The 13090-nt window shown below is 45.5% G+C and overlaps 1 protein-coding gene across 1 annotated transcript in view; it reads right to left on the bottom strand.

Annotated features, from left to right (window-relative positions):
• LOC309551190 (ceruloplasmin-like) overlaps positions 1-13090 on the bottom strand; it is a 192301-nt gene that overhangs the window by 124106 nt on the left and 55105 nt on the right. The window contains exons 5-6 of the mRNA XM_082251689.1: positions 12482-12736; positions 12104-12269 (exon numbers count right to left, since the gene is read on the bottom strand). Of these exons, the coding sequence (XP_082107815.1) occupies positions 12104-12269; positions 12482-12736 (421 nt within the window). The remainder of the gene's footprint in view (positions 1-12103; positions 12270-12481; positions 12737-13090) is intronic.

Raw genomic sequence — 13090 nt, 5'->3', positions numbered from 1 at the left:
TCATTCTTCCCTGTGTAAAAGCACTGATCTAACGGTCCTGCTATGTAGGACCGTTGATCTGTGCTGTTACACACACAGCCACATCCCTGCACAGTTAGAAGCATGCCCCTAGGGACACACTTAACCCCTCCTTCTTCAATAAAGTTAACCCCTTCCCTGCCAGTGTCATTTTTACAGTAACAGTACATATGTATAGCACTGATTACTGTAGTAATGTCACTGGTACCCCCAAAAGTGTCAAAAATGTCAGTCAAGGGTCCGATCTGTCCGCCGCAATGTCACAGTCCCGCAAAAAAATCGCAGATCGCTGCCATTACTCGTTAAAAAAAAAAACAACAAAAATGACAAAAATCTTTCCCTTAGATAGTAAACGCAATAACTTTTGCGTAAACCAATCAAAATACGCTTATTGTGATTTTTTTTTACCAAACATAGGTAGCAGAAAACGAATTGGCCAAAAATGTAAAAAAATTTAGATTTTTTAATTTTTTTGGGGGGAATTTCATATAAAAAAATTTGAAAAATATTATTATTTTTGCAAAATTGTCGCTCTTTTTTTGATTATAGCGCATGATCAAAAAATCACACAGGTGATCAAATACCTCCAAAAGAAAGCTCTATTTGTGGGAAAAAAAGGACGTCAAATTCGTTTAGGTACAGCGTCGCAGGACCGTGCAATTGTCCGTTAAAATCACGCAGTGCCGAATCGCAAAATACCCCCTGGTCAGAAAGGGGGTAAAATCTTCCAGGGCTTAAGTGGTTAAGAAAAAAAAGGAAGATGCCCAGGTCTGATAGAAAAGATTTGGCAGACACTGCTTCTGCTAAATTTATTCAAATAGGTAACTGTGAATTGTTTACTGTCCTAGCAATAAGGGTTGCAAAGACTACAGCTGACCTTAACTGTTGTTTTCAATTGTTGTGCAGGTTGATTTTTTTTAAAATAAAATAAATTTAGGTTTAAGCCTTTTAATGTGACCGTTTATGTCTTCTGTTTTGGTAAAACGTTCTTTTAACCACTTCTGGACTGGAAGGTTTTACCCCCTTAATGACCAGGCAATTTTTTGTGATATGGCACTGCATTATTTTAACTGACAATTGCGCGGTCGTGCGATGCTGTACTGAAATAAAATTGATGTCCTTTTTCCCCACAAATAGAGGTTTTTTTGGTGGTATTTGATCACCTCTGTGGTTCTTATTTTTTGCGCTATAACCAAAAATATCGCAACAATTCTGAAAAAAAGAAAACGGAATTTTGACTTACTGTAAAACCCATTTCTCTGATGTTCATTGACGGACACAGCTCCTGTCATTCTTGACCATTGAGAAACAGTGGTATGAGGTACCAAGCAGTGTGCAGGTTTAATGTTACACTTGTGATCATCTTGGATTTGTGAATTTTTAAGCTGATTTTTAATTTAATAAATGTGAGTTTAATGGTTGAAGCTGGGATTTGTCTTATTGCTTCATGAACTTTTGAGTACTGCACCATTGAAAATTCTCCTTTTTTATCTCTACATGTGCTCAATTAGAGTAACATATATTATTGTGGAGTGATCTAGAGCAGTGTTTTTCAACTCCGGTCCTCAGGGCACACTAACAGGCCAGGTTTGCAAGAAAACTGAAATACATCACTGGTGATATAATTTGCTGCTCGGTGATTGCAGTATTCTAGTCTGCATCTCCCCAAGGTAATACTTAAAATCTGGCCTGTTAGTGTGCCCTGAGGACCGGAGTTGAAAAACACTGATCTAGAGACCATACGGCAGTATGTAGCTATCTTTTTAATGCCCCAGACCCCTAGTGGGTTAATCGTGGAGGTGAGCAGACACTTCACCTGGTGATTGCAGCACAGAATCTAAAGAGTGGACACACATGAAATGATTTCACCATTGCACTTTTGATAGAAATTTCTTTGGACTTTTTTATTGCACTGTTGCACTTTGGAGTGCTTCTTTTATTTTGCCAGCACTCCAGGATTCATTGCTTCACTTTGTAACGCTCCTGAGTTTTACGTATGATGTGGATTTTCAGCTGCAGAAATATTCCACTTCAGTAGTCATGTAGAGAAACGCTGAGACACCATTCCCAACTCTCAATGACTCATCATGTGTGGATGATCTCAATTCAGCAAGTAAATACACACACTCAATAAGATGTTTCCTAGAGTGACTTATGTATATAGTAACACAGTGATGATAGGCTGAAGAGACAGGTTGGGTAGAGATGGTAGATGACAGACACTTGAAAGGAAATGTTCTTGAAAGTAAGATAGTAGCAGATGGGATGCAGATAGGTTTAGCAATCATTTATGGTAGTAGATGACAGAGTAGCAGGTGGACATACAAGAGAGATCAACCCAGTGCAAGAACAGGTGGTAGTAGGCTCAAGAGCTAGCAATCTTAGATAATGCAGATGTAGTAATAGTCCTTAGTATGCAGAGCTAGATAGTGTAAGCTTTAGTATAAAGGTTATAGAGGTTTCCCCTGTGGGGTACTTATCACTAATAGCAATGTAGCAGAGGAGAGGTTCGGCAAGAGCGGATGATCCGGTAGCGGGATACAGGGATCAGCGCAGCGTGGTTTCCGACAGCGAAGTATGCTTGCAAGCATGTGAGCTTCAAGACAGGTTAGCATCAAGGCACAAAGCAGTTTGAACAAACACATGTGAGTGAGAGCCGGCGATCTAAATAGCCATCCAGTCCGGCGCTCAGTGATGACAGCATCAGTCTTAAAGGTGTATGCGCACCTTACCAAAAGAGAATGGTGGGGCGCATACACTTATGAAAGAGTAATTAGGGTACCCAAAAGTACCAGAACATTACACACTTGCACTTTATTTTATCAGAGACGAGGTCTCTGCACCATTGTTGCACTTTCTAGGTGTTTATTGTTTGAATTGCACCTTTTATATCATCTATATTTCTATTTCTTATATGCTATGATATTATATGTTTAGTAGTGTTTTTATTATCACTATTTATATCAGCGCTATCACATAGTTTTTTATTTGTTCATCTTATAGATGTGGGAACACATTTGAGTGGTAGCAGCAGCTTTTATAGATTTTTTACTGTTGGTTTTTCAAGGGAAGCGCACAATTATCTTGCCTTTTTCTTAATACACCCTTAAAGAGGATCAGGTCCTCTTAAACAGCAGCTTGCAAAACCTTGTGGCCAAAGGAAGCATCCGCGCAGAGGTAATAGCCAGCAAAAATCACACCTTCTATGACAGCGTAAACAGGGGAATCTCCCGAATATTTTTAAAGGGAGGCTTCTGTAGAGCTGAAAGCACCAAATTAGGATCCCAAGGCAGCAAAAGTCATTGGAAAAAGACCGCCAAGGCCGATACCTGGCCCTTGATGGTACTCAAGGCCAATTTCTGTTCAAACCCCGCCCCCCCCCCCCCCCCCCCCGTTGAAGGAAGGTTAATATCCGAGCCACCGAGAAGCAGCAAGGATGAACCCCAAGTGACTCACACCATGCAATGTATGTCTTCCACGTACAATAGTAGATCTTCCTAAAAGTAGATTTCCTAGTGTTTAACAGTGTAGGAATCACCGACTCAGATAAACCTCTCTCCGTTAGCACCTGGCCAAGCCGTCAAAGCCAGCGACTGTAAAGCCAGAAGGAAGATCGGTCCTTGGGACAGTAGATCCTCCCTGAGAGGAAGCTTCCAGGGAACGTTGGTAACCAGCCACACCAGATCAGCGTACCAAGCCCGGCGAGGCCAGTCTGAAGCCACTAAGATGACCAGAATCCCTTCTGCCCCGATCCTACGTAGAAGTCTGCACAGAAGCTTGAGAGGAGGGAAGGCGTAAATTAGATAGTACTGACTCCATGGGGCCACCAGTGCATCTGTGACATCCGCCAGAGGATCCCTTGACCGAGCCACAAACCTCTGCACCTTTCTGTTGAGCCGAGATGCCAACACATATACCTCGGGGGTGCCCCATCAGAGACACAGCTGATGAAACACCTCCGGATGAAGGGACCACTCCCCTTGGTCCAACGCCTGCCGACTGAGGTAATCCGTCTCCCAATTTTCCAGCGCAGAGAGAGCTGGAATAAACCGTTCTGCCCATCTTGGAATGCCGGCTACCTCCAGAGCTTACCAGGGCACTTCCTGTGCCCCCTTGATGATAGACATAAGCCACGGCCATGGCTTTGTCCGATTGAATGCGCACTGGGTATCCCCGAAGATGATATGTCCAATGATCCAGACACAGTCTGATTGTTCGGAGTTCCAAGATATTGATTGGTAGTCTGGACTCTTCCAACGTCCAGATCCCCTGAGCAGAATGCTTGCCAAACCACTCAGTGACCACTGTCCAATACAGGGGGAGAAGCAATTTTCTCAGCCGAAGCGCCGGAGAACGAAGCCACCATAAATGGACTCTTTTTTTCCCCCACTCAGCCGGATCTGATTTCCAGAGACTGTGAAGTCTTGTCCCACGTGGTCAGAATCTCCCTTTATAGGGACCTCGTATGGTACTGTGCAAACAGAACCGCCTGTGAGACATTTAATGACCTTTAATGATGTCAACCAGGGTAGCTCCAAACAGGCGATCTCCTTGAAAGGGAAGATCAGCCAAGGCCTTTTTAGAAGTCTGGTCTGCAGATCAGAATTAGAGCCAAAAAACATGCCGAAGGACCACCGCCAAAACAGAGAGGCTAGCCATCAGGGGACCCGCATCGAAAGAGGCATCACAGATAAACTGCAGCCCCAGGACCAGCCGGTCCGCCAGCTCAGCAAAGGCGGAGGCGGGGGGGGGGGGAGGAACTAGCCCACTCGGTCAGAGTTTGTGACACCAGGGCAATGGTAAATACCGGTCTCATTGCTGAACCAGCTAAGGTGTACAAGTGCGGGCCACAGCCTCTGCCTTCTGGTCAGCCGTGTCCTTAAAGGCCGGGGATTCTTCAACCAGAATCATGGTTGCCTTGAAACTGGAGGGTCCACCACCAGTGGCACAGTCCACTTCTTAAGAAGGGACTCCCCATAGGGGTAACGCATAGTAAAAAGCTTAGGAACCCCACGGGGACGCTTTGGTCATCCCCACTCTTTAGCAACAATTTTGTCAAAAGAGGCGGGGAAAGGAAATAAAATTTGCCACTCTGGGTGGATTGTGAGTGCCAAAGGGAACCTGCGCCTCCGTCGTAGCTTCAGCGGCATCCTCCATCTTCAGGGTCTCACGCACAGAAACGATTAGTGCATCAACCAGAAACTTTTCGTGCGAGGTCACTATCAGAGCATGGTCACAGACCCAGAAGGGTGACCCACGTCCATGGCGGCCGAATCAGATTCAGGATCTGATCAGACAGATGAGGCAGGGGAAGGCGGGGGGAGGGACTCCAGACACAAGGGACTCCAGGACTGCTGTCAGTGCATGGATGGATGTTTGGGACCCGGAGGGCCCGTAGCCTCAGAGAGGGGATCAGGTGGGGAAACATGCTCCAAAAACTCCATGAGTTACCAGGGAGACCCCACAAAAAAGTGTAACACACTGCTAAGGGACAACCCCACTGCGCTAGCAGCACCACCCGGCCGCCAAGCACAAGGCACAGAGCGATCCTCAGGAGAGAAGGAGCGAACCTCACCAGACTCACCACCCACTGAAACAGGCACCTGCAGCCACCAGGAAAATCTGCACTACACGTATGGCGATCAGGAAGCTAAATAATCCAGGAGTCAGCACCAGGGGATAAGGAGGGGCTCCCAGCGCCGAAATTGCCGCACAGAGGGCTCCACTGTCATGGTTGCCGCTATTTGCAATGGCAAACCACAATAAAATGGCTGCCAGACTACACAAACATGGCTGCCTTGCATAGGAATACACAGGCTACAACAAAATGGTGGCCCCGCGCAGCACCACGAAGCATACAGGGACCCAGAATTGGGAGACCAGGCCTCAGGACATATCCAGGCAGGACCGGGAGTCCTGGCTGGTGCCCTCACCAGGTACAACCACCCTGCACAATCGATAGTCCGATCGCTGGCGATACACCCTCCTGGCCCCCATCACCAGTTAGGGCCCTTCCCCCACCCCTGGAAAGTGGCCAGACCACCCAAAAAATATACATCCCCAGTGTATGTGGAGGGGGGGACAAGATGAGGGACTTGGCAAGGGGGGGGGCCTGCGGGAAGGAGGGGAACCCGGGGGGTCCGACCATTCCAAGGAGGGGCCCACGTCCACCCCATAACCCTCCAGGGGTAGAGGGCGACAGCTACTCACCTTAGGGATGATCGAACGGTTCGGGTCGACCATCGGTTCGACCCAAACATTGACTGTTGGAGGTTCGGCCGAATTCCGAACTTTTTGCTGAAAAAGTTCAGAATTCGGCAACCAGAACCGGCCAAAATGCAATGGGACAGGAACTGGGCTTTAAAAGCCTGTGATTGGACCAGAACCATCAGTAAAAGCCAATTGAGGGGGCAGGAGAATGCTAGGAATGTGATTGGAGTGACTAGGGGGTCCAGAGGCCAATCATTAGTGAATACGCCCCCCAGTATGTAAGATAGCCCCGCCAAATCTCTACCATTTTAATACAGGGCTGTGGAAGAGAGTGGAAGCAGTTCTGTTACTTCTGCTCTCAAAGTGTCATTTAGCAATTATTAGTGTGAGGAAAGGGATATCTAGTGTAGTTAGGGTACTATTTTCCACTATAGTTAGATTTAATAATCTAGTTTCTGTAGGGAAAGTGTTAAGTCTAAGGGGACCGTAGTGTAGTGTAGGGTTAACTGACTCTGACTGCTATGGCAGGGTGACAAAACCCTTCCATGTCAAGGTGACCGCTATAGAGAACACTTATAGAACCGGATAGTGGCTTCTCCCCTGTCACCCTGCTTTTTGTTGCAGGCGTTTATAGGGCTTTTTTGAGGACATGTTTGGAGTCAGGCATGACATCTGAACTTCTGTGTAGGGGTATATATACACACACACACATGTATGTATATATACACATACACATATATAGGTGTGAAAGTAGCAGAAACCTATGCTTGCGCTAATGAAATAATTAACACCCATATGGCTTCTCTGCTATAACACCTATATATGTGTATGTGTATAAATACATATAAGTGTGTGTGTATATATACCCCTATACAGAAGTTCAGATGTTATGCCTGCCTCCAAAGACCCCCAAAAAATGCCCAAAAAAAACGCCTGCAACAACACACCTTGGCGTTTTTTTGGGCATTTTTTGGGGGTCTTTGGAGGCAGGCAAAACATCTGAAATTCTGTATAGGGGTATATATATATACACACACACACTTATATGTATTTATACACATATATAGGTGTTATAGCAGAGAAGCCATATGGATATTAATTATTTCATTAGCGCAAGCATAGGTTTCTGCTACTTTCACACCTATATATGTGTATGTGTATATATATACATACATGTGTGTGTGTATATATACCCCTACACAGAAGTTCTGATGTTATGCCTGCCTCCAAAGACCCCCAAAAAATGCCCAAAAAAACGCCTGCTATTAAACCGGCATGGTGTGAAAATAGCGGAGCCACTATCCTGTTCTATTGCAATTCTAATACAAACAAACTTTTTTTCTGGTTTTGGACATGCTACAGAGCTGAAACTTCACATGTACACTTTTTAGACCCCCCAGACACTAAATCCAAAGAAATCTCATTTTCTTTTTTTCAATAATCTTTTCAATAATTGGCTCTCTATCAAAAATGACAATTTTTAAGAAATGTTTTTTGTGTGATTAATAGTCCCTGGGGCATGACCAAGAACCCTAGGCACTTTTTAGGGGCATTTATTGGGTTTTAGGGCTTCAAAATTGTGTTTTTTGATTACCGAAGTTCGGGTCCCATTGATTTCAATGGATTTCTGAAATCCGGGCCGAACTTTCGGGAAGTTCAGGTGTTCTGGTCGAACCGAACTTTTGAAAAGTTCGATCATCCCTACTCACCATACCAGAAACCAGGTAGGCACTGCTCAAGACAGATCCCCTTCTCCATCGAAATGGGGGGGCTGTCAGCTAGGCAGAATGCTGTGACTCAGGCTGAGGCCAGGTTGTATGCAACCTCACGAGACGTTTAACTCGCAGGGCCAGCCCCCATCCAGTGGGGCTATGTCGCGGCCAACCTAGTGCAGAGCTGAGGCCTGCTCATGCTCAATGGCCAGACTGGGGGTGACCACTGGATCTAGATTATCCAGCCCGTCACCCAGTCCAGGAGTTGGTAGTAGATCTCACAGGAAAAATCCAGGAGGAAAATATTTTCTATCCAAAAAAATTTGCCAGGACCAAAGATCCCAACAAGGAACTAGGTCCTTTCTCCTGACTAGGCAGAAAAAAACTGAGTGACTATAGCAGGAAGAGGAAGAATACCCCCTGAGACTGCCCATGGGTGTAGCCAGAAGTTTTTTAACCCAATGGTCAAGAATGACAGGAGCTGTGTCCGTCAATGAACCAAAGAGAAACAATATGATTTACTTTCTGCTATAAAACACAACCAATAAATTTTTTTTTTTTAAATCTAACTTTTTCATAATTTTAGGCCAATATGTATTCTGCCACTTATTCTTGGTAAAAAAAAGATCCCAATAAGTATATATTGATTGGTTTACGCACAATTTCTCGAATCTACAAACTAGGGGATAGATTTATGGCATTTTTATTTACTTTATTTTTTTTTTTACTTGAAATGGCGGCGATCAGCAATTTTTTTAGCGTGACTGCGCCATTGTGGTGGACAGATCGGACACCTAACTGACACTTTTGAAGGGACCAGTGACATTACTACAGTAATCAGTACTAAAAATATGCACTGTTACTGTACTAATGACACTGGCAGGGAAGGGATTAACACCAGGGGTTAGAGGTTAAGTGTGTCATTAGGGGATGCTTTCTAACTGTGTGTGGGATGGACTCACTAGATGAACATAGAGACCTCAGGATTCCTGTGTTCATCTATGACAGAACAGTGCTCTGTCATGTTTACATAGGCAGACCGCCGTTCTGTCTCTATGGGGAGCAATCGCGGGTGGCTGGCAGACATCGCATCCGCAGGACCTGCTGACTGGCTCCCCCTCTAGCTATTGCACAAAGTCACGTACAGGTATGTCGTTTTGCGCAATAGAGCCAACCTGCCGCAGTAAAACTACAGCCGCTGGTCAGCAAGTGGTATAACCAGCTTGGTTCAAACAATCTACACTGCTCAAAAAAATTAAAGGAACACTTTGAAAACACATCAGATCTCAATAGGGAAAAATATCATGCTGGATATCTATACTGATATGGGCTGGGTAATGTGTTAGGAATAAAAGGATGCCACATCGTTTGATGGAAATGAAAATTATAAACCTACAGAAGGCTGTATTCAAAGACACCCTGAAAATCAAAGTGAAAAAATGATACAGCAGGCTAGTCCATTTTGCTGAAATTTCATTGCAGCAGCTCAAAATGGTACTAGTAGCTTGTATGGCCCCCACGTGCTTGTTTGCACACCTGACAATGTCAGGGCATGCTCCTAATGAGACAACGAATGGTGTGCTGGTTTATTTTCATCCAGATCTGAAACAGGGCATCACTGAGCTCCTGAACACACTGAGGTGCAACCAGTCAGCTTTGGATGGACTAAAACATAATGTCCCAGAGGTGTTCTATTGGATTTAGGTCAGGCGAGCGTGGGAGTCATTCAATGGTATCAATTCCTTTATCCTTCATGAACTAGTTACATGCTATCACCACATGAGGCTGGACATTGGCGTGCACCAGGAGGAACCCAGGACCCACTGCACCAGCATAGGGTCTGATAATGGGTCCAAGGATTTCATTCCGATACCTAATGGCAGTCAGGGGGTCATTGTCTAGCCTGTAGAGGTCTGTGCGTCCCTCCCCAGACAATCGCTGACCCACCACCAAATCAGTCATGCTAAACAATGTTACAGGCAGCATAATGTTCTCCACGGCTTCTCCAGACCCTTTCACGTCTGTCACATGTGTTTAGGGAGAACCTGCTCTCATCTGTGAAAAGCACAGGGCTCCAGTGGCGGACCTGCCAATTCTGGTGTTCAGTCGCAAATGCCAATCAAGCACAGTGGCAGGCAGTGAGCACAGAGCCCAGCAGAGGATGTCGGGCCCTCAGACCACCCTCATGAAGTCTGTTTCTGATTGTTTGGTCAGAGACATTTACACCAGTGGCCTAATGGAAGTAATTTTGTAGGGCACTTGCCGTGCTAATCCTAGTCCTCCTTGCACAAAGGAGCAGATACCGGTCCTGCTGATGGTTTAAGGACCTTCTATGACCCTGTCTAGCTCTCCTAGAGTAACTGCCTGTCTCCTGGAATCCCCTTCATGCTCTTGAGACTGTGCTGGGAGACACAGCAAACCTTCTTGGACTGCCTGTGCAACCTCTGTAGGCTCCAGGTATCGCCTCATGCTACCAGTAGTGACAATGACCCTAGCCAAATGTAAAACCAGTGAAAAACAGTCAGAAAAGAAAAGATGAGTAGGGAAAAAAATGTCAGTGGCCTCTACCTGTAAAACCATTCCTGTTTTGGAGGTCATCTATTGCACCTGTTGTTAATTTCATTAACACCAAAGCAGCTGAAACTTATTAACAACCCCCTCTTCTACTTAACTGACCAGATCAATATCCCAGGAGTTTAATTGACTTGATACTCTGATTAAAAAGTGTTTCTTTAACTTTTTTGAGCAGTGTATTTAAACTTCATTAAAGCCAGATATCAGCTTTAATGTTGAACATAGTAAGGTACAAATAGAACCCCTGTCAGAATTTTACTCTAGTCTTGTCATTGGGTCAGATACCAGTAAGACCAGGGCCGGTGCTTCCACTAGGCAAACTAGGCAGCCGCCTAGGGCACATTGCCATCTAGGGGCGCAGCCAAGAGTCAGCACTCACGCTCCGTCATGAATGATCCTTGTGAGCTGAGGAAAGGGGCAGCAGTGGGGGAGGAAGAAGGGACAGAGGAAGATGCCAGGTGTCTGGGGCAGTGGCAGAACTACCAGGCCCTGGCTTTCCACCATTGTTGGGGGAGCCCCAAGGGGCAGGAAAGGAGCCCACTGGAGTGCTAACTGCATAATGATCCTCTTCGTCTGGAGATGAGCGGCCTAATCCCTGGGCGGGAAGTGAATCTCTAATCTGAGCTGGTGGGCAGCCGTTCATTTTCCTGGGTCGGTATTAAGCAGGGAGTGGAGGAGAGCTGAACCTGAGCCGGAGCTCGGCACTGGAGGGTGGCACCTTTACTGGAGCAGAACCGACGAGGCAACGGAATGGTCTGAAGATGTTGGTGATGAAGGCGGTGCGGAGCTCTCTGACTGCTGCTTCTCCCTCCACCAGGAGCCTGTTGGAGCTGTGGTGAGCACTGTGGTCCAGGAGAGGAGCATCCTGGGAGAAGAAATAAGCAGGATCATGGTGAAGGAGGGCAGAGTGCAGGCCACTCTCTTCATACTGCCCAGTAAGTGTTCCCAGAACAGGGAATCAGGGTCCCTGGGTGTGACATGGAGTATCCCTGGTGTGAAAGAGAATTGCGGTCACCAGGTATGCCATGGGGAATCAGAGTCACCAGGTGTGACATGGGGGAGAGGGGTCACAAGTGTAACGGGGTTTAGGGTCACCAGGTGTGCCATGAGGAATTGGGATCCCTGGGTGTGCCATGGGGGATTGAGGTCCCCAGGTGTGACATGGAGGAACATCAGGGTCCCCAGGTGTGACATGGAGGAACATCAGGGTCCCCAGGTGTGACATGGAAAATCATCGGGGTCTCCAGGTATGACATGGAGGAACATCAGGGACCCCTGATGTGACATAGAGGAACATTGGGATCACTGGGTATGACAGCATTACATGGAGGAACCATCAGATCAGGGTCACTGGAGATGACATAGAGCAGTTTTTAACCCCCTCCCTTTTTATTTTTTGGGGGGGGGGGGGGGCGCAAGTAGCTGATCTTGCCTAGGGCGTAAAACAGTCTAGCACCGGCCCTGAGTAAGACATGACTCATTGGCCCTATTTTCATCATTACCACAAGCTAGAAAGTAGATACACAATGGCAATGTTCCTTATTTGCTTACTTTATTATTTTTTAAGAAAGTATAGTTCTAAAACCTACCTTTCAGGTTCAGTCAAGTTTTGCCCAGTGAACTGGTTGATTGAGGTTGGACCATAGTCCCAGATGGTCTCTATTGCAGCAATATAATAACGTTTAACAGTGGAACACTTTGGACAAGGACCCGATTTGGAGCAGTTCCTTACTTCATAGATTGCCTGCATGCCAGCTGTGAAGCAAGTTGAAATTGAAATGTATTTCACAAAAATATATTTTTCCAAGTAAAAATATGCAACTCCTGGGAACACAGGAGGTAAAAGCATATTTAGACCCAGAATTTTAGGAGGGGAAATGCAAGAAGAACTTTAAAAGTGAATAATAGGCACAAATATGCTGCTTTCAAAATCATATAAAGCTATGAAGCTTCAGAAAATGACTAACCTTCTAGATGTTCAGTAACCTGAGAGGTGACAAGCCACTTCCCGGGATTTTTTGTCAACATTGAAGCCTGGGCCATTGATGCAGGGAAAAGACTGAGAGTGTCCACACGCCTATGTTGATATGTCAGTACGTGACCATAGAAATAAACAGAGTGCACATCCACTTCATTTCCCACACTAAATAAGTACCAATTTACATCTATGTAATCACATACAGATAGGCCAGGGAGATTGCCAAACATGTATCCATTGATGGCTGTAATACAAAAATTCAGAGTTTTATAGGAATTACTGATTTATCTTCTAATTTCAAGTATACAGAGTGCTATATGTTCTACCAACTTGATCAACATTTAGTAAATCTAAAGTTTTTTTCTCACCCAGCCATAGGCCCTTAATAAGCAAAACTCCAAAAACCTTCCTAATACAGATCTTGGTCTAATAACTGTGATTGCTGCACCAAAACAGGGATAGTGTCTAACAGAGGTCAACACTAGCATAAAGAGGAGTGGTGATGTTCACACAGCAGCAAAATTCAGATTTTCTTAAAGAGATTGTAAAGGAAAGTTTTTTATCTTAATGCACTCTATGTGCCCTCCCCCTCCCTCAG

The sequence above is a fragment of the Pelophylax lessonae genome (assembly GCF_965119305.1).
Source record: "Pelophylax lessonae genome assembly, chromosome: 3".
NCBI classification, from domain to species: Eukaryota; Metazoa; Chordata; class Amphibia; order Anura; family Ranidae; genus Pelophylax; species Pelophylax lessonae.
This window is presented reverse-complemented; position numbering and strand designations above follow the sequence as displayed.